Source organism: Somniosus microcephalus, chromosome 7 (assembly GCF_052327205.1).
Source record: "Somniosus microcephalus isolate GS21.2 chromosome 7, FLI_Smic_1.0, whole genome shotgun sequence".
Taxonomy (NCBI): domain Eukaryota; kingdom Metazoa; phylum Chordata; class Chondrichthyes; order Squaliformes; family Somniosidae; genus Somniosus; species Somniosus microcephalus.
Window position 1 is genome coordinate 276,551,727 of NC_140993.1, and position 22,684 is coordinate 276,574,410.

The window sequence follows — 22,684 nt, forward strand, 5'->3', positions numbered from 1 at the left end:
ATTGAGAACACCTTGAAATATTATGGCTCAAGCATCTGCAATTTCCTCACCTACTTCCTTTAAAATCCTGGGATGGAAACCATCAGGTCCCGGGAATGTCAGTCTTTAGTGCCATTATTTTTTTCTAATACTGTTTTCTTGCTTATGTTAACTTTAGTGAGTTCCAGTCCTTGATTCATTATTAAATTTCCCTAGAATGTCAGGTAGAGTATTTTCTTCCTCGACTGTGAAGACTGACACAAAGTAATTATTCAACAAGTCTGCCATTTCTTATCCTCATTTGCAATATTACCCCCATCACCCTTGACCACCCTTTTTCTTCTAATATATTTCAAACCAATATCTGGACCTTTCCTCTCAATGAATCTGCTGGCTCAACAACCACCTCTTTTTCTTAACTGTACTTACAATACAAGACGTTATTCCGAATTCTTAACTAATCATAAATAGAATTGTGGCACTTGAAAGTAAGTTTGGAACACTGGATTCAGAAAGAAAAATTGTTTGCAAGGAAACACGAAGCCAGACATCATTCAGCAAGAGGTAATTGCTTAACAGCAACAGTACCAGAAGAGTATCTGAAATCAAACGTCACAAAATGATCAAGACTGCTGTAGGAATATACAGAAAATTTCTACTTACTTTAAAAGTTCATCCCTTTCGGTCTTGCGAGCAAACACAATGTCAGAACATTTTGTTTGGAATTTCAGGAGGAATTCGGTAAACCCATTGTAGAACTACAAATGAGAGATATTTATGCATACTATTATTATGACAATATATTGATGGTTGCCCTAATCTTGTCTTAGCGATGTTATCACTATGAAGCAACTGATAGTTGAGCCCTTCTTTGGTTATATAAAAGTAGAAAAATAAAGTCAAAGTCTGTAGTGCTATGGTTGCTTTTGAAATTGTGGGGGCGGCGGGGGGTTCTACACCAACTGTTGTGTATTTGAAATCCTGGATTGGACACTAGTTGAAGTTAATGTTGTACTCTTCATGGATGCTTTCTGCCACTCACACATTAGTGCAGATCTCTGCCTATGGGTCTGTAGGCTCCGATAAAACATTCCTTTAAAGTGTCTCCACCGATGCTGCCTGACCTGTTAAAATTCTGGAAAAACTTGTGTTTATATTCCTTTAAAGGTAGTGCAGTGCTCGAGAGCTCAATTGGGTAAGCGGGAGCATGAAAATCTCCAGCTTGAAGCGGTTTTGAGATCCCTCTACTGTCCTATTACTTGAACCCTTGAAGGATACTTTTGCAGCTACATAAATTCTGCTTATGTTTGTACCTCCTAGTCTTATTAGGCTAGCCTTGTTTTTTGAAGACAGAATCCTTCAAACCTTAAACAGCTTTTACACTGCTGGATTTTTTGCACTTCGATAATCTGCTGTGCACTAAAGACAAAGGCCCGGAATGTGCGGTCATCGGCAAAGCAAAGGCAAGGCAGGGTGGGGAGGAGAGAGAAAAGAGGGGGAGCCACAGCGCAGCCAGTCTCGGAGCAGTGAATGACTGACCGCAACTTCGGGATTTCCGCGTTTAGATGCGCATACACTACATCCTGAAGTTGTGGTCAGTTTCAAAGGGGTAATAATGGTGAACGCTGTTAATTCGCCATTATTACTCACCGCAAATTCCGGCCCATTGTCTTGCACTTTACAGCAGAAAGTTGAAAAAATGCAAGAGATGTAGTATAACAGCGAAGTTTTCCAGTTACGGTTTTGTTAAATCACCACTTGAAAATATTTGAACTGAACGCTTTAAAATATTGTACAAACTTAAAACTGATCTGCGATTTAAATTATGGACAGTGTACTATGTGACATGTTTAATGACCATTATATTATACAAGGATACAAACACTTAAAATGTTCATTTTTTTCAAAAAATAAAATAAATTTAAAAAACTCACTTTTGTTCCTTCGGTCAAGTTACTAACAAGTTCAACAAACTGATCATGTGCTGCTGCCAACTTCTTAAGTATTTCTTCCCTCTGATTAGCATCGGTGTTCAACTGTGTCGACTTTGAAAATTCTTCATGAGCATTCTAGGCAAAACAGACTCAAAATTTAAATTATTTACTCCAACCTCACCTTGATAAGAATATTTCAAACTGGATCTATCTAGAGTCCGGTGAACAAACAGACACAATCAACAAGCAATTCATTAGCTAAGTAGCTGCAAAATTAATATTTTTAATAATTTGGCTGCTTGGACCAATTGTTGAATGTTATTTCTTTTTAAAAAATCTTCACAAGCCAGGAATAATAACCGATATGTGGTAATACCCGGCATGTTTCTGTAACAAGTACATGAAATGCACTACCGATAGTAGTATGAAGCTCTGGGAAAATAACTGAAGTTGATCCCATGCCACTCATGATTTAACACATTTGTTATTAACAATCAAATAACATGTTCTCAGTCAATCAATTGCAAGTCTTCAGGTGACCAACCTTCAAACTGAAGCCACAATCACTTCGTTAGTGATTGGAGGTTAGGGCATTCTTAGACTACTGCATTAGTGTAGCTGTGAAACAGAAACTTCTAACGTTGCAATGCAGAGAGAGAGCCAGGGCCCAACCTGATTCCAGAAAGAAGTGATGCAAGACTCCTTGGAGGGGATCGTCTTGGATCTGACACCACACTATATTGCAGTGTCAAACCAGATTTAAAAATCCTGGGCACTTCAAACCTACCTGCAGTTAATTCCAATGTATAGAGTACTGACACTGCCTCCCTCACTCTCAAGCATTTCAATCTCAATGGGAGTGGAGCCCCGTGCAGGTTAGGTCCCTCCAAAATTTTAACTTGCCTGTCTTTTAGATGCTATCTGACCAGCTGTGCATTCATTTTTATTTCAGACCTGTATACGTAATTCTTCAATAAGCAATCACAGCATATGTGAATTCTTGTAACTACAATTTTAAAATAGTGTGCACTTTTTTTTTTAAACAAAGAAAAGCAGGAAGAACTATAATCAGCTGCACCATGTTCTTGTGTCCCCTGCTTACATTTTGAAAGTTCCTGTTTTAGACCATTAATGATATGGTAAAATTAGTCGGAATGTGTAAGAGTGCTAAAATTAACAGAAGCATGGTAGAAACTGAAAAAGGTTACAATATTTATGACACAAGTTCAGCTCCTTCACATACAATAGCTTCTGCAAACCAGTTCTCTTGATTTCATGTGTTTGAGAAAGAACTTTCATTTATATAGCGCAAAGCACGTCACAACCAATTAACTATTTCTGAAATGCAGTCACTGTTGTACTGTAAGCAAATACAACAGTAAAATCCCACCAATAGCAATGACACGAACAACCAGTTAATTTGTTTTTGGGAATATTGTTTGAGGGATGAATGTTGGTCAGGACACTGGGAGATTTCCCTGCTCTTCTTTGAATAGTATCACAGAATATTTTACATCCACCTGAAAAGGCTGCCGGGGTTTCCTTAACAGATCATCCAAAATCTGGCAAATCTAACAATACAGCGCTCCATCAATTCTGCACTGGAGTATCATCCTAGATTATATGCTCAAGGCTTAGGCTGGGACTCGAAGCCATGACCTTCTGACTGAGGCAAGCGTAGTGCCAAACTACACATTTATTCTTTAAAGAAAAATAGATAAAACAAAATAGATTAAGTTAGACTATAATGCTTGCCTTTATTTTAAAAAAGGACACTGAGGGAAGCACTCTTCTAAAAAATCACACACAAGACCACTTCAGTTAAAAGGTGTAATATAAACACAGTGCAGCAGTTTCAGATTATTTGGGTCAATATTCTACTTGAATGAAAACTAAGGGTCATATGGTAAGAGACATGCACTAAAATTAAGTTTAGCTCAGAAGCCAGTAAAATATTTTAAAATTTCAAAATCAACTCCTTCTTGCTTCCCTCACCTACCTAGGCCATGTACAATAGCCAGGTATAGGTAAGTAACTTGTCCCTCAGCCTCTGCTGATAAGCTTGTTGCCAATAATCCAAAGCAGTAAGTGCTTCCCAGATAATATTCCTAATTTTCATTACCTCAACGAGGCCAACTACATAGCCTCTGTTTGGCATCTCCCTATAGTAACAATGCTGAAACTGGAACTCAAGACCAAGGAGGAAATCAAATCTCCCACTTACTAACTCCACATGCTGTACACTACACTACCCACAATCATTTTTATAATGTCCCAACAAGTGACAAATACACCAATATGTTTGTCACTATTGCATGTCCAAGTTCAAAAACACTTACTTTGTGAATAATTTAAGTACAGATGTAAAGATTATACTTTTTGCTACAGGTTTGCCTTTTATTCTGCAGTATATTACACGTCAGATTCCAGCTTTTCCATAACCGGGGTAACAAGACCGTTGGCAAGGTATGTAATAACTAGAGATGATGTCCTCTGCTCAATGCAATTAAACAGTAACCCCATCCTTAAACAGGTTTAAAGTTAGAGATAACCACCCCCATGTTTGGAAGTCTAATATCTACATCTTCTAATGCAGGTGAAATATTTGACCACCTCAAACGTCAGTGCCTCACAGGTATGTATATTTGAGTAAAGTTTTTTTTCAGTGCTTTACTGCATCAGTTTAATTCGCAAATGTTAGTTATCCCACGTTATTTTTACTTTGGAGGATTATATTGAAGTTTGAGTTCGTTTGCCAAGGTTTGTTCTAGACAGGAAGAGTAGGCCATTCAGCCCCTCGAGCCTGTTCCACCATTCAATCAGATCTGTATCTTAAATTCATCTATCCGCCTTGGCTCCACAACCCTCAATACCTTTATGCCGAACAAAAAAAAAAAAAAATCAATCTCAGTTTTGAAATTTTCAATTGACCAAGCCACTACAGCTTTTTGGGGGAAGAAAGTCCCAGATTCCCACTACCCTGTGTGTGAAGAGGTGCTTCCTGACATTATCCCCGAACAGCCTAGCTCTAATTTTAAGGTTATGCACCCTTGTTCTGGACACTCCCACCAGATGGAATAGTTATCTCTATCTATCCTATCAAGTCATTTAATCAACTTAAAACACCTCAATTAGATCACTCTTTAATTTTCTATATTCAAGGAATATAATCCCTAGTCTATGCAACCTGTCTTCGTAATTTAATCCTTTTAGTACCTGGTATCACTCTGGTGAATCTGCACTGCACCCCTCCAAGGCCAATCTATCCTTCCTGAGGTGCGGTGCCCAGAACCGAACGCAGTGCCCTAGCTGGGGTCTAACCAGAGCTCTGTGGAGATGTAACATCACTTCCACCCTTTCGTATTCCAACCCTCTTGAGATGAAGGGTAACAGTCCATTGGCCTTTTTAATTATTTTTGTACCTGAATTAACAGTACAACATTAATTACCTGAATATTAGCAAGCAACTCCTCCTGTTTTTTCAGATTTTGCTGCACTCTCTGAGTGTGACTTCCATAAATTCGATCAAGTTCAGTCACTGAGATGGCCTCCTCATTTATGGCACCATCCTGAGCCAATGCTGTCAGAAACTTGCTCGTCATGTCAAACTGCACTGACTTTACTTCGCTCTCAAAAGTTTCTCTCTCCTTCTTGACTTCATTCAAGGAAGCAAGAAGTGTCTTCAGAAGCATAACAACCTAAAGCAAGAGCATCAAGAAAAATCAAATTGCCAAAAGTAGTTCAACATTTTTAAACTATTATACAAAAAAAAAGCAACACGACTTCACCATAGCAGTTTCATATACGGGAAAAAAATCCTATGCAACTTCATTTTTAAATATTCATCTTGCAGAGAAAAACTCAAGGATGATGACACGGACTATAGTTTCAGCAGAAGTTAGCCAAACCAGAAATACAGAATAATATTTTATTTTAAAAGTTTGTGAATAAACCAACATCTGTGGAACAACCAAGTTTTAGTCATCAAAATCAAGCCAGGAACAGTGTTGGGTGATCACACCAAAGCTGGACTCATGGTCTGGCACTCCAATTATAGACACTATAAGGTACATTCTGTAATTATGGGTATGGTAGTCTTGTAGTTACAGTACTGGACTTGCAGCCCAGAGGTCGTGAGTTCAAATCTCATCGTGCAAGTTGTGAAAATAAATTAAATAAATCTGGTAATATGTAGGCTACAAAATTCTACATTGTGTAGTTGCCTCTTAATGCCATCAGAGCAACCAATGGTGGGCAATAAATGCTCCCGTGACAGTGTTCTCCACAACTCAATGATAAATTAAGAATAAATGTGTGGTAAACCACTGTTTGTATTCCACTGTGTACATGCCTGGACATGCCTCGGCTGACTCCTCCCACAAGTCCTAGTATAAAGGTGACTGCTCCCCAGCCCCTTTGTATTCTGGACCGGTCGACCACTCGAGGCAGACCTTCATTCTTTTGTTAATAAAAGCCTTTAGTTACTCTCTTAACTCTCAGTCTTTTATGAGTAATTGATAGCGCATCAAAATGTTAATCTCATGCCACAGTAGCACAGGTCAGAGATCAGGCTACACCACTGATAACTCTATGGTACTGGAGCTTTCCTCACGACACAGCATTTGAGAAGCTCAACTGCACAGGCAGTAAGGACCCAGGTTTAATTCGTTTCTGTGTTAAGTTAGCCCATATCAACCAGGGAAGAGAGTTTGAGGCGCGAAAATTAGTGTCAGTCCTCCAGTGGGAATGCATTTGCGTGAGCACCAGGTGGCGCTGGTGTGATGATCCCAGAATCAAACAGCCTCCTGAAGGTGTCAATGCTCACAGGAATAGCAGCCACTTAAGCTAGGTACTGGAAAGCACCTGCGAAACTTTACCTAGGCAAGGAATTGTAAGGGGAAAAACCCTATGAAGAACAAGTTACAAAACTCTACAGTCTCACTTTCATTTCATGGCATATTTTTGTTCTAAAAACATGGAGATTAAGGACTAATAACAACTCTTATTTTACCTCACTGCCTTGAAGAGATTTGGTAGGATTGCCGGACGGTATGGCAGCATTCAGCTCGGCTTCAGGTTTACAGAGAAGTGCAATTACTTCACTGTGAGCAGCGTAACGATCCCGGACCACTTTATCCGCTTGGACAGCTCGGTCGAGCGTGGTCCTGAAACTGCTTCCCTCTTGGAAAAAATGTACACAAGATGATTACTTTAAAAACAGCAACATTACTTGTTTTCTGTTTAATCAAAACCTGTTGCTTGGGTCACCTGAAAACAACTTAGTAGACCTCTTTCTCCGATTGAGAAACCGAGGTGAAGGAGCAAGGCCCATAGGGCAGGTAACCAAAAAATGTTAAAAAGACCAAGTGCATCATGAAATAATGATTAGGCTGGATTTTAAAAGCTGATAGTTTCTCGATGATGAGATTTATGACAAATACTACCTATGAAATAACGCAGAACGGCCAGCTGGTGGTGCCGTCCAAGGAGTATAAATACTCGGGCGTGGGCCCAGCTTTCCAGGGACATTTTGTAAGACAAGGAGCTAGTGAAATACAACTAGACCTCCATGTTCTGAAACAAGTTGATTAAAGCCTTGCTTTATGCTCAAACCAAGTGCGTAGTGAGTTTTATTACATCAGTATTTCTTTCATCTGCAATCTGAGGGTGGTAAGGAGTTTCACAGTTTTCAGGACCTAGGAAACAATGAATCAGAGTAGGAGCCTATGTGATGTGTCCCGACTTCAAAATAGTAGCAGCATAGGAGGAACAGGCTTGCAGGATCTGATACTTGAGGCTAAAAAGAGTAGAATGTTTTGAAATTCACTGATCATGGTAGTACTGGTTGCAATAGAGAGAGATTGATTGCCATTCGGTCAAAAAAAATGTATCCGATCTAGCAGTGAGAGAGGTGGTACAAGAAGCTTCCCAGATATTTGAGAAGTATTCAAGCTTTTGACAGACTTGAATTTTACAGAGTATGAATAGTTGGTGAAGGGAAAAGTAGTGGGCATTGTGGTCAATAACACTGAATTCTGGCCAACATGAAGCTAGTTTTAAGTCTGGTCATCATTAGGCTTGATGTGCAAGTGGGGAGAAGACACAATGATAATGCAGATCAATACAAGGAAACAATTATCCAAAAAAGTCATTGAATTCAGTACCAAATGTGCAACTTTTCTCAGTTTTTACTGTCAGTGTGTGTCTTCTATCACCCGCCATGGGACTGCCCTTGTGATTCCACTCCATTCCAGCCTTCTGTGCATACCCTTCTCCCCATCTGCCACTATTACTCCTACAGTTTTCAGCTGCTTTGACCTTAATCTCTGAAATTTCAGGTGGAGAACTCTCCACCTCTCACCATACCCTAAAACCCATCTTTTAGACCAGATTTTCAGTCACCTCTCCCAATTCTTCCAACATGATCAGCGTCATTATATTTCCCTTTGTAAAAAGCACCATAGGACATTTTGTCTATTTTAAAAAGGTACTATATGTATGAAAGTTGTTGAAGTTGGTCTCTGAAGGTTGATGCGAAACTCTGATGGGTTAAGTATGAACATCCAAGATAAATCTTAATGCTGCAGTTTGTGAATGGAAAGAAAAACCCCTCAAACTGAACTTGGGCAGTTTCAATTCTGTTCTAGTCATGCATGGGACCACAGCATAAAACGGCATATAATTTGATACAGGTTGTAATCGACTTGCCAATCTGAAGTACAAATCTTCATACTGATTGAGTAGTTGTTCTTCTGAGGCCAGAGTTAAGGCACATGGTTGGAGCAGACCAGAGAGAACTTCACTATGTATTTGGCATGCTTCACAGGAGCCTTGGGGATAAAAGATTGTTTTGGCAACACCAAAGCTGCTCATCTTGGTGAACCATGCCAAACAAAGCTTGAAAGCAAGAAAACTGCTACAAAATCGTGAAGAAAAATATTCCCAGAAAGCAAATGCTTCATTTTCACACGTCAGTAGTATGATTTTAAGGACTAGACCAGTCAGATTCACTGAAACGTGTAGAAGAACAATGCAGTGGTAGTCATGGAAACTTACAATTGATCGTGTAAGCAAAAAATGTTTAGTAATCCCCAATGTTTCCATTATTTAATGTTTAAGATGCATGCCAAACACATCCAGGTCTACAATCCTGCCATTTTCTCTTAGAAGGGGCTGTTACAAACTTATTTGCAGAGTATGAAGATGTACACAGCACCCTAATTTTACCAGGAACCAGAGTTGCAGCATCAGTGATTGTGTGGACAATACAGGAACCCAAGAATACCACATTTAAGGAATGAAGATAATGCTATTCAGTTCCAACAGCTGGATTTTTAAGGACAGAAATGGTTCTTGGCGTACTGGAGTAGTAAGTTTAAAATGTTAAAATGCATCGTCATAGTATTTTTTTTTACCTGTTCTTAGGGGTTTGTACAGTTCATTTGAAGGTGTCCTTTGCCAGTGTTCTTTAAATTTTGCTTTCAGATCATTATCTGTGACTTCCTCTTGATCAAGTATTTTCAGTGCCTAAAAAGAAAATATTTTTCTACATAAAAATTTAGTACAGGAAACTCTCGATTTACCGGCACCTAAATAACTGGAAATCTCTTAACCGGCAAAATTCAGGAGTAGGTTCAGTAAGTTTTACTTCATATTAGTGGCCGTTCCTGGATCTGTGGCTGTGTAACCGGGGTTCCTGCACTTGTTGCTAAGCAATGGGGACGCTTGGTCTGTGGCCGGGATTCCTGCACCTGTTGCTAAGCAACAGGGAAGCCTGGATTTGTTGCTGAGTACGGAGCTCTCGTACCTTTTACTATACCTCTCTGTAATCCGGACTTTTTGATAAACCGGCACCACGGCGGTCCCGTCGGTGCTGAATAAAAAAAAAAGAGTTTCCTGTACTGCATCAAGCACTACTCCATAAAGGCACAAAAGGCTGCAAATTATTTTTGGCAAAAAAACAAATTCCTTTGTCGGCTATTACAACAGGGGAATTAACCGATTTGAAATATATGTTAATCCTGCAGTTACAAAAGTGGAAGTGGAATATCACATGAATAAAGCTGTCTTATTATTATTGTCAACACCAACTTTGAACCCAAAATAATGAAATGCTTGCACTAATATTTCCACACTAAACCTTTAAGATCTTGCAACACAAGCCTCTTTACTCGACAGAACTTTAAAAAAATTAAAAAGTAAACAGTCCATTCACACCAGTTACAGGAAACTTTTGGTTTATCCGGAAGTTAACTGTCCGGAATGCTCGAGCCACCGGCAAAATTCAGGAGTCGGTTCAGTAAGTTTTTTTTCTTTTCGTTGCTTTTTTTCCCACCAGTCAGGCTCTGCAAGGTCTAGCTAAAGCTGTTGCTTAGCTACAGAGACGCTTGCAAGCTACGGCCGACTGTTTAGAAGCTGTTGCAACAGGGTTTGTTGCTAGATACGGAGCTCAAAAGCTTCCGTATGTTTTAACATTAGCGCTGGTTTGTCCGGCAGTTTTGATGGGACGGCAACAGCTCGGTCCCGGATATCACAAAGTTTCCTGTACTAAGATATCTGCATGTAGGAAGTGCCCATTTAGTGACTGGAGTTTAACATTTATAAAAAAAAACAAGAAACGTGAAGTAGAGAAAAAAAAAATAGGTTACCTCATCCAGAATTTCTCTGTCTCTTTGCAGAAGTTCAGGAAGCTCCCTTATAAGTTGATCGATTGTCTGCAGGCCACCCTGCTGAATGACACTTTGGGACTTTTCCAGGATAGACTGAGGAATGCAGTCTCCAGAAATATCCTCGATGGCAGCTGGGAGATTCAAGGAGGCCAGAACACTAGGAGAAGAAATTAAAATATAATCACTTTGTATACATACCATAGAAGTGTCAGCTGTGGGTAGCACACTCTCCTCTGAGGCAGAAGGTTGTGGGTTCACAGTCCCATTCCAGGGACTTGAGCACATAAAGCTAGGCTGACACTCCAGTGCAGTACTGAGGGAGTGCTGCCGTCTCTTGGATGAGACATTAAACCGAGGTCCCATCTGTGTTCTCAGGTGGACGTAAAAGATCCCATGGGACTATTTCAAAGAAGAGCAGGGGAGTTATCCCCGGTGTCCTGGCCAATATTTATCCCTCAACCAACATAACAAAAACAGATTATCTGGTCATCATCACATTGCTGTTTGGGAGAGCTTGCCGTCTGCAAATTGGCTGCCTTGTTTCCCACATTACAACAATGACTACACTCCAAAAAGTACTTCATTGGCTGTAAAGCGCTTTGAGACGTCCGGTGGTCGTGAAAGGCGCTATATAAATGCAAGTCTTTCTTAACCCCTCAATTATCTATTGATACTCGACCATCTCTCCTCTGGTATACAAAGAGACTTTGGATGAATCCAGTGTTTGTATTCTTGCTATAAATAAAAACAGAAAATGCTAGAAATACTCAAGGGTCATCGACCTAAAACGTTAGCTCTGTTTCTCTCTCTCCACAGATGCTGCCTGACCTGCTGAGTATTTCTAGCATTTTCTGTTTTTATTTCAGATTTCCAGCATCTGCAGTATTTTGCTTTTGTATTTGTATTCTTGCTGACTGGTGAAGCTGCCCCATTTATGCTTAGGGCGTTTTCGTAAGTCATAAATGGAAAAATGATTTTTCTTCTCGATTATTTCCATCAATTCTCATCTTCCCCCACCCACTTCTTGGAGTACAGCTCCATGGGCAGCAGTTGTCTGGTAATACCAGGCCCTAGCGAGCAAACGTCATCTATGAACTGAGAAGCTGGCTATCTGACAGGGGCACTCACAGCTAAGCCTGATATAAATATGCAGGCACTTCCCAGCAAATTGATTTGGAAGTAGAGCGATAAAGAGAAAGCAACTGGAATAAAATTTCAGAAAGTTCAATTATTGTGGCCAAATATGTTGCAAATTGAAAATTGAGATACAAATTCCTTCATCTAAAAAAATTAGGAAATAGTTTTAAACCTGCATTAAGCCTTAGAGAGTTACAGAGTACGGCTTTGATATTTAAATCGAGGCTGCTGATTCATCCATCAGCGGAAATATTTTGAGATTCATATTTAGGTACAATATTGTTGAACTTGGCTAGAGAAAAAAATGACAAAGTACTCCAAATCAACAGGGTCAGCAATCATCATAAAGAAATGTCTTGTTTGTGAACAACCTGTGCTCTTTTCTCTGCCTAACTTAAAATAAAGGAAAACAGAAACTTATCAGTATATAGTACAAGGTGGGTTGTGTAAAGATTATGATTTGGGCATTAAAAGCGAAGGAAGAGTCTCTTACTTACCCATTGGCTAGATTTGTGGATTCTCTCATCTGTGCTATCAGTCTGTTCACCAAGTCGGCCCTTCTCTGATTGTATACGCTCAGAGATTGCTGCACTGCCAAAGGAACCATCTTCGCAAAGAAATCTAAATATGTTAAGTTCAAAAAAAATTCGTACCAATTTAGCCATAGCAAATGCATGGGTTCAGAAATAGTCAATGACACTTCTATTTTATCCCCCAACTCAAAATATTGCATTAACATTTTTTAGGAAAATGAAAATTTGTTTGTCAGGTACTGTGCACCCAAAATGATTGTTAAACTAGCAGCTATTGGTCAAGTGAACATCATGCAACAACTTGGATGCGATTTTGCTGCTGCAAGGATGGGTAGCCAATGCAGTTTAAAAAGGAGCTAGTGCAAATCTTCAAAAAGGGTAAGCGTTGAAGTTAAAACAAAACGCTCCTGATCGCTTACTGCACATTTCATATTTCAGAGTGAAAGGAAGCACCTCATTAAAAATCAAACTGGCAGTGGGAGACCAGGGAGCAGTACTTCAGTAATTGTGGGCTTTAGATTTGTTCTTCAGATGTGCACAATGCTGGCAAGGCTGCAATTATTGCCCATCGCTAGTTGCCCCGCGAAGGTGGTAGTGGTCTGCCTTCATCAATTGCTGCAGTCCTTGTGATGATGCTCCCCACCAAAGCGCGTGGTCAGGAATTCCAGGATTTTGTCCCAACGATGATAAAGGAAAAGCAGGATACATCAAAGTTCGAATGGTGTATGACTTAGAGGAGAACTTGAAGGTAATAGGGTTTGCATGGCTGCTGCTCAGGTCCTTCTCAAAAGTTACAGCCTGCAGAGCTGGAAGGTCCAATCAATGCAAGCTTGGTGAGTTGCTGTCGTGAATTTTGTAGATAGTACATACTGCAACCACAGCTTGCCAGTGGTGATATTCAATCCAATGGCAGGGGTACTGATCAAGTGGGCCACAATATCCTGGATGGCACTGAGCTGCTTTAGTGTTGTTGCAGCTGCATCCATCGAGGCAAATGATGAGTAGTTCATCACACTTCTAATTTGAGCCTTGTTAATGGTGAAAAAACTTTGCGGGATCAGGATGCAAGTCATTTATTGCAAAGTACCAACCCTGCTCTCGTCACCACAGTGTTATGACTGGGGCAGTTAAGTTCCATCTTCAATTGGTGTCCTCAGGATACAATCCTACCCACCAGTGGAAATAGTTTTTCCTTATTTACTCTATCAAAGCCCCTCATAATTTAGAATGCCTCTATTAAATCGCCCCTTAACCTTCTCTGCGAAGGAGAACAATCCCAGCTTTTCTAATCGCTCCACATAACTGATGTCCCTCGTCCCTGGTTGCTGAAGGTGCGTTCAAACTTCAACCTTGTCTCTTGCATTCACATGCTGTGCTCCGTTATGGGTGCGGATATTCATGGATCCTCCTCCCCTCTCTCTCCCCCGCACCCCCCACCACCCCAAACGGTTATTTGCCTGGTTGGTATAAGCTTTGGCTAAGCCCCACTCCAGAGACTTGAGCACATAATCTAGGCTCACATTTGAGTGCGGTACTGAGAGACTGCTGCACTGTCGGAGGTGACGTTAAATCAAGGCAGTCAGGTGGATATAAAGATCCTATGGCACTATTACAAGAAATGCGGGGAGTTCTCAGTGTGTCCTGGCCAATATTTATCCCTCAACCAACATCACTAAAACAGATTATCTGATAATGATCTCATTACTATTTGTGGGACCTTGCTTTGCACAATTTGGCTGCCATCTTTCCCTACATCACAACAGTGACGACACTTCAAAAACAGTTCATTGGCTCTGAAGCACTTTGGGATGTCCTGAGGATGTGAAAGGTGCTATATAAATGGAAATTATCTTTTTTTTTTAATGCTTGTCCACGATCATTCGCAACTAGATATGGTAGTGCTGCAGAACTCTGCTCACATCCATCCATTGGTTGTCGGACTGCTCAGCTCTGTCTGGTTTAGGTGTTTAACATGCAGCTACCTTGTGCTGTAGCTTCAGTAGGTTGCTAATTTATTCCAAAAGATGCCTGGTGCTGCTCCTGGCATGCTCTTCTACACTCCTCACTCAACTAGGATTGGTGTCCCGGCTTGATGGCGATGGAGTCGTGATTAATGTACCAGCCCACAAGGTTAAATTGTGGTTGTGTACCATTCTGCTGCTGCTGCCCCACAGCACCACATAGATCCCCAATCTTGGACTGGTAGATCTGCCATTAGTTTAGCCCACGCAGCACAGCAACAGTGCCACACTGTGTGATGGGGTGTCCTCACTGTGGAGGTAAAACTTGGTCTTCACAAGGACTGCATGATGCCCACTCCTGCTAATGTTATCATGTGCCTCCAACAGGTAGGTTAGTGAGGTTGTAGGTGTGTGCACAGGTCTCCGTCTTCTCTACCGTAACTATTTAGGCAGAGAGTAAAAACATACTTCCACACTCCTATTACTGTAAAAGTAGACGACAGTGTACCCCATAGTAAAGAAGTGTAAAACTGGTACAGATGTAATCTCTCCTTTTTGTCCTTTACAGCTCATCTAGAAGTGGGACTTGATGGTACTACCATTTAATGTTTTACCCATCCCTTTCTCTCCAGTGAAAGCAAGAGTCAGGGTTATTCCAGAATCAACACAAATGAAGCTGCTTTTTACAAATGAAACCAGAGACTCTTTAGTTCAAATCATCTATAATTCAGCAGTTGCTGTACATGAAAAATTAATTTCAGAATACACACTTTGGAAGGGTTGACAGGCAAGGACATTTTTCTTTGAAAAGAATCAAAACCTGCCCCAATAGCAAAATGTGGCTGCTATCACTGTGATCTTACCAGTGAATTTCTGACTCATGGGCACACTGACAGGAGTAGGCTTCACCAATGTGGCTTTCCCTATAGTCTCCATGTCTTTCAGATCAGGAACACGGTCATGGTAAATGAAGTCATTATCCTTCTTCGCTGCAGTTAACGCACGAGAGATTTTGTCCGAGGGGTCCTTCACATTGATATACTCGTCATACCGAGAGGCAACTGTCTTCACCAAGTCTGCTGCATGCTGAGTTATAAAAATAGAAAAACATGAGTTCATCTGTTCCGGAGTAGCTAAAACAAGCAGTTTTGAATTTTAAACTGTTTGAGACACTTTCTCTTTAATTATACAGAGAAAGTACATTAAAGGAATGAGGTTATGGCAATCTGAAAAGTTGTGGCTCAGGTTCATCAAATCCAATTTTAAAACTTCTGGTACAGGAGAAGCTTTGAGTGGAACTGAAAAACCACAGATTGAATTAATTATATTTGTAGTTTGTTCAGAGTGAACACAAGATACATTTTGGAGATCTACTGGACAGGATATTTACCAAAGATGTACACCCAACCAAATGCGACATCTAAGTTTGCACCAGTGATACAAGACTAGGCTTGGAGTGGTCAGCCATGTTAAATGCTGCAAAGTAGTTGAGAGGGATGAGGAGGGATAATGCACAACGGTCACAGAGGCCATCATTTATGACTTTGATTAGGGTCATTTCAATGCTGTGATGGGGCGGAAACCTGATTGGAGAGGTTCAAACAGTGAGTTGATGGAAAGTTGGGCGCAGATTTGGGAGGCTTCGACGCGCTCAAGAACTTGAGGGGCATAGGAGGGTTTTTTGAGGGAGATGATTATGGCAGATTTGAAAAGGAGGGAACCATTTTCAGCATAAGCTAGCATGGGGGCCAGGAAAGGAAGTTACATGGTCAGCCATGTAGTGGGAATAGGGTTTAGAGAGCAGGAGGTGGGTCTTATGGACAAGACATAGGAACAGGAGTAGGCCATTTAGCCCCTGAAGCCTGTTTAGTCATGCAATGAGATCATGGCTGATTGCAACCTAACTCCATATACCCGCCTTTGCCCCATATCCCTGAATACCTTTGGTTAACAAAAATCTATCCATCTCCAATTTAAAATTAACTGATCTAGCATCAATTGCCATTTGCAGAAGTTCCAAAATTCTACCACCCTTGTGTGTAGAAATGTTTCCTAATTTCACTCCTGAAAGGTCTGGATCTAATTTTTAGACTCTGCCCCCTAGGCCTAGAATCCCCAACTAGCAGAAATAGTTTCTCTCTATCGACCCCATCTGTTCCCCTTAATATCTTGAAAACAAAATCACCCCTGAACCTTCTAAATTCGAGGGAATACAACCCTAATTTGTGTAATCCCCCCTCGTAATTTAACCCTTGGAGTCCGGGTATCATTCTGGTAAACCTACGCTGCACTCCCTCCAAGGCCAATATATCCTTCCTACGGTGTGGTGCCCAGAACTGCTCCCAGTGCTCCAGGTGTGGTCTAACCAGGGTTTTGTACAGCTGCAGCATAACTTCTACCCCCTTGTATTCTAGTCCTCTAGATATAAAGGCCAGCATTCCATCAGCATTTTTGATTATTTTCTGTACCTGTTCATGACGTTTTAATGATCTCTGTACCTGGACCCCCAAGTCTCTTTGGACCTCCACTGTTTAGAGTTTTTCGCCATTTAGAAAGTGCCCTGTTCTATCCATTTTAGGTCCAAAGTGGATGACCTCACATTTGACAACACTGAAATCCATTTGCCACAGTTCAGCAGATTCACTTAATCTATCAATACCTCTTGGCAATTTATGCTTTCATCTACGCTGCCTACAATGCCACGCCTATCTTTGTGTCATCAGCAAATTTGGATATGTGGCTTTCTATCCCATCATCTAAGTAGTTAATAAATATGGTGAATAGTTGAGGCCCCAACACAGATCCCTGCAGGACACCATGCATGTCAGTTGAATTCTTCAAGAGAGAACCAGACCAAATACAATTAAGTTGAGGGGATGTGAAAATGAAAATAAGATTGGCAGAGAGAGAATATGAGAGTAGCATGGCGGTTAACATAAAAGGGAACCCAAAAATCTTCCACCGGCATATAAACAGTAAGCGGGTAATAAGAGGCAGGGTGGGACCTATTAGAGGCAACGGTGATGTATGCTTAGAGGCACAGGGCAAGGCTAGAATTCTCAATGAGTACCTTGTATCAGTGTTTACTAAGGAGGTGGATGCTGACAAAATATCAGTAGAAGTGGAAGTGGAAAAGGTAGAAGCAATAAAAAGGGGTGAAAATTGATAGACAGGATGTACTAGAAAGGCTGGGTATGCTTAGAGTGGACAAGTCGCCTAGTCCAGATGGCTTGCATCCCAGGTTGCAAAGGGAATTGGGTAAGGAGATAGCAGAAGGGCTTGCCATAATTTTCCAATCTTCCCTAGATGCGGGAGAGGTGCCCGAGGATTGGAAAGTGGCAAATGTGACACCATTGTTCAAGAAAGGATGCAAGGAACTACAGGCCGGTCAGTTTAGCATCAGTGGTGGGTGAAGTTTTAGAAACAATAATCAAGGAAAAAATTAACAGGCACTTGGAGAGGTTTAAGCTAATTAAGGAGAGCCAACACAGATTTCTAAAAGGCAGATCGTGTTTGACTAATCCAATTGAATTTTTTGATGAAGTAACAGGGATGATTGATGAAGGGAATGCAATGGATGTTGTCTACATGGATTTTCAGAAGGCATTTGACAAAGAACCTCATAGAAGGCTGGTTAACAAAATTGAGGCTCATGAAATAGGTGGGTCAGCGGCAGCTTGAATAAGGAATTGGCTTAAGAACAGAAAACTGAGTTGTGGTAAATGGCTGCTTTTCAGATTGGAGGATGGTAGACAATGGTGTTCCCCAAGGGTCAGTGCTGGGGCCACTGTTTTTTTTGATATGACCTAGATATTGGAATAGAGTAGAATTTCTAAATTTGCCGATGACACCAAACTTGGGGGTGCGGCAAACAGTGATGATGATACCAATCGACTGCAACAGGACATAGAAAGGCTAGCAGAATGGGCAGACAAGTGGCAGATGGCATTTAATACAGAGAAGTGTGAGGTGATGCATTTTGGCAGAAGGGAGAGGCAATATACACTTAATGGCACAGTTATCAAGAGTGTGCAGGGACAGAGGGACCTGGGCGTTAATGTGCATAGGTCCCTGAAGGTGGCGGGACATCTTGAGAGAGAGTGGTTAACAAAGCATATAGGAGGTATTGAGTACAAAAGTAGAGAAGTTATGGTGAACCTTTATAAAGTGCTGGTTAGGCCACAACTGGAGTATTGCGTCCAGTTCTGGTCAGCACACTTTAGGAAGGATGTGAAGGCCCTTGAGAGGGTGCAGAGATTATTTACCTGAATGGTTCCGGGGATGGGGGAACCTTGGCTAAAAGGACAGGTTGGAGAAGCTGGATTTGTTTTCTTTAGAGCAAAGAAACATAGAAGATAGGAGCAGGAGTAGGCCATTCAGCCCCTCGAGCCTGCTCCGCCATTCAATGAGATCATGGCTGATCATCCAAATTCAGTACCCTGTCCCTGCCTTCTCCCCATATCCCTTGATCCCTTTAGCCTTCAGAAATATATCCAACTCCTTCTTGAATATATTTAATGAACTGGCCTCCACCGCCCTCTGTGGTAGAGAATTCCACAGGTTCACCACTCTCTGGGTGAAGAAATTCCTCCTCATTTCTGTCCGAAATGGCTTACCCCTTATCCTTAGACTATGTCCCCTGGTTCTGGACTCCCCCAGCCATTGGAAACATCCTGCCTGCATCTAGTCTGTCCAGGCCTGACAGAATTTTATAGGTTTCAATGAGATCCCCTCTCAATCTTCTAAACTCCAGTGAGTATAAGCCCAATCGACACAATCTCTCCTCATACGTCATTCCTGCCATCCCAGGTATCAGCCTGGTGAATCTTCGCTGCACTCCCTCCATGGCAAGAACGTCCTTCCTCAGATAAGGCAACCAAAATTGCACACAATACTCAAGGTGCTGTCTCACCAAGGCCCTGTACAACTGCAGCAAGACATCCTTGTTCCTGTACTCGAACCCTCTTGCTACGAAGGCCAACACACCATTTGCCGCCTTAACCGCCTGCTGCACCTGCATGCTTACCTTCAGTGACTAGTGCAGAAGAACACCCAGGTCTCTGCACTTCCCCTTCTCCCAATCTATTGCCATTCAAATAATAGTCTGCCTTCCTGTTTTTGCCACCAAAGTGGATAACCTCACATTTATCCACATTATAGTGCATTTGCCATATTTCTGCCCAATCACCCAACCTGTCCAAATCGTACTGGAGTTTCACGACATCCTCCTCACAGCAGACCCTCCCACCCAGCTTTGTGTCGTCTGCAAATTTGGAGATATTACATCCAATTCCCTCGTCCAGATCATTAATATACATTGTGAACAGCTGGGGACCTAGGACCGATCCTTGCGGTACCCCACTAGTCACTGCCTGCCACTCGGAAAAAGACCCGTTTATTCCAATTCTTTGCTTTCTATCCGCCAACCAGTTCTCTATCCAAGTCAATACCTTGCCCCCAATCCCATGTGCCTTAATTTTGCACGCTAATCTCTTATGCGGGACCTTATCGAAAGCCTTCTGAAAGTCCAAATACACCACATCCACTGGTTCTCCCTTATCAATTTTACCAGTTACATCCTCAAAAAATTCCAGTAGATTAGTCAAGCACGATTTACCTTTTGTAAATCCATGTTGACTTTGTCCGATCCTGTCACTGCTTTCCAAGTGCTCTGCTATTACATCTTTTATAATGGACTCTAGCATTTTCCCCACTATCAATGTCAGGCTTACTGGTCTATAATTCCCTGCTTTTTCTCTACCACCTTTTTTGAATAGTCGGGTAACATTAGCTACCCTCCAATCCATGGGTACTGTTCCAGAGTCTATTGAGTTCTGGAAGATGACCAGCAATGCATCTACTATTTCTAGGGCCACTTCCTTAAGTACCCTGGGATGTAGATTATCAGGCCCTGGGGATTTATCGGCCTTCAGTCCCATCAATTTTCCTAACACCATTTCCCTACAAATACTGATTTCTTTCAGTTCCACCCTTTCATCAGACCCTATGTTCCCCGGCATCTCTGGGAGGTTATTTGTGTCCTCCTTTGTGAAGACAGAACCAAAATATGTATTTAGTTGGTCTGCCATTTCTTTGCTCCCCATTATAAATTCCCCTGATTCTGACTGCAAGGGACCTACGCTTGACTTCACCAATCTCTTTCTCTTCACATATCTATAAAAGCTTTTACAGTCAGTTATTATGTTCCCTGAAAGCTTACTCTCATATTCTATTTTCCCCTTCTTAATTAATCCCTTTGTCCTCCTTTGTTGAATCCTAAACTGCTCCCAATCCTCAAGATTATTGCTTTTTCTGGCCAATTTATATGTCCTCTCCTTGGATCTTATGCTATCCCTAATTTCCCTCGTTAGCCACGGTTGAGTCACCTTTTTTGTTTTATTTTTATGCCAAACTGGGATGAACAAATTCTGTAGTTCATCCATTCGGTCTTTGAATGTTTGCCATTGCCTATCCACCGTCAACCCTTTGAGTGACATTCCCCAATCAATCCTACCCAACTCGCTCCTCAGACCATCGTAGTTTCCTTTATTTAAATTGAGGACCCTAGTCTCCGAGTCAACTACTTCACTCTCCATCTTAATGAAGAATTCGATCATATTATGATCGCTCCGACCCAAGGGGCCTCGTACAACAAAATTGCTAATTAATCCTTTCTCGTTACATAATACCCAGTCTAAGATGGCCTGATCTCTGATTGGTTCCTCGACATATTGGTCCAGGAAACCATCCCGTAAACACGCCAGGAATTCCTTCTCCACAGTATTGTTACTAATTTGGTTAGCCCAATCTATATGTAGATTAAAGTCACCCATGATGACTGCTGTGCCCTTATTGCACGCTTCTTTAATTTCTCTTTTAATGCCATCCCCAACCTCCGCCTTAAAAGGAGGTTGAGGGGTGATTTGATAGAGGTGTACAAGATTATGACAGGTTTGGATATGCTAGACGGGGGTAAGGCTGTTCCCACTAGTTGATGGTACAAGGACTAGGGGACACCGATTTAAGGTTTTGGGCAAGAAATACAGGGGGGACGTGAGGAAAAACTTTTTTACGCAGCGAGTGAGGAGGACCTGGAACTCACTGCCGACGGAAGTGCTGGAAGCGGAGACACTCAATGTTTTCAAGGGGCGACTGGATAGGCACTTGAGGGAAATAAACTTGCAGGACTACAGGGAAATGGGACTGACTGGACTGCTCTACAGAGAGGCCAGCACGGACTCAATGGGCCAAATGGCCTCCTTCTGTGCCGTTATGACTCAGACATCCTGCCAATTAGATTACCTGCCCATTATCCCTACTTCCTGTCCTGCAACTCAGCCAATTTCTTAACCAGGTCAATAACTTGCCTTCAATTCCATGGGCTTCAACCTTAGTTAACAGTCACTTATGAGGGATTTTATTAAATGCCCTCTGGAAGTCCATATAAATAACATCCATAGACATTCCCTTGTATACTACTTTAGTCACCTCTTCAAATAAATTCACTCAGATTCATCAGGCATGACCTACCTTTCACACATCCATCCTGCTCTCTCTGATCGGCTGAAAATTTTCAAGGTGTTCAGTCACCTTACCCATAATTATCTCAAGCAATTTCCCGACAACAAATGTTAGGCTAACTGGTCTATAATTCCCTGGTTTCCCCCTCTCACCAGTTAAATGGCAGAGTGACATGTGCAATTTTCCAATCTAAAGGAATGGCTCCTGAAGCGAGAGAACTTTGGAAGATTATAGTTAAAGCATCTGCAATGTGCTCACCGACTTCCTTTAAAACCCTGGAGTGAAAACTATCTGGTCCTAGGGATTTGTTACTTTTTAGTGCAATTATTTTCTTCGTTACTATAATTCTGCTTAAGTTAATTTTGCCGAGTCCCTGATTCAATATTAGTTTCCTTGGGATTTCCAGAATGCTATCCTCTTCCTCTACTGTAAATATTGACGCAAAGTAATTATTCAACGTGTCCGCCATTTCCTTATTATCATTGACAATATCACCACTTTCAGTTTTCAAGCTGCCAACATTGCTCCTAACCACCCTCTTGTTCCTAATTGTAAAAAAAAGTGTTAACTTTGATATCCCTTGCAAGTTTATCATACTCCCTTTTTGTATGTCTATCTGTTTTGTCACCCTTTGCTGTTCTGTGGATCTTTACCATGAGGTGTGTTTTTGGCATTTTTTATGCTTTTTCTTTCAGTTTTATGTTGTCTCTTTACCTCTTTAGTCGTCCATGGCTGTTTTTTTGGCAAGTAGAACTCTTGCCCCTCAGGGGTAAAGACAAGTTCAGAGAGGGCATGAGGGATGATAGGAGAGAAACTAGAGAAAGATGCCGGTTCAGAGCTTGGGTGGGGGGGAACATTGGCATGGGCAGGGGGGAACAAAGAGATGCAGCAGAGGTAGCTGAATGGATGGTCTCAATCTTAGTGACATTGAAGTCCATAAGCTCTTGGCA

At 41.5% G+C, this 22,684-nt stretch overlaps 1 protein-coding gene across 3 annotated transcripts in view; it reads right to left on the reverse strand.

Moving 5' to 3' along the window:
- pdcd6ip (programmed cell death 6 interacting protein) overlaps nucleotides 1-22,684 on the reverse strand; it is a 96,347-nt gene that overhangs the window by 12,367 nt on the left and 61,296 nt on the right. For all 3 annotated transcript variants that reach the window (XM_085993846.1, XM_085993845.1, XM_085993844.1), the window contains exons 8-15: nucleotides 15,077-15,299; nucleotides 12,217-12,340; nucleotides 10,562-10,739; nucleotides 9,329-9,440; nucleotides 6,925-7,094; nucleotides 5,363-5,611; nucleotides 1,914-2,048; nucleotides 643-737 (exon numbers count right to left, since the gene is read on the reverse strand). In XM_085993846.1, coding sequence (XP_085849972.1) covers nucleotides 643-737; nucleotides 1,914-2,048; nucleotides 5,363-5,611; nucleotides 6,925-7,094; nucleotides 9,329-9,440; nucleotides 10,562-10,739; nucleotides 12,217-12,340; nucleotides 15,077-15,299 — 1,286 coding nt within the window. The remainder of the gene's footprint in view (nucleotides 1-642; nucleotides 738-1,913; nucleotides 2,049-5,362; nucleotides 5,612-6,924; nucleotides 7,095-9,328; nucleotides 9,441-10,561; nucleotides 10,740-12,216; nucleotides 12,341-15,076; nucleotides 15,300-22,684) is intronic.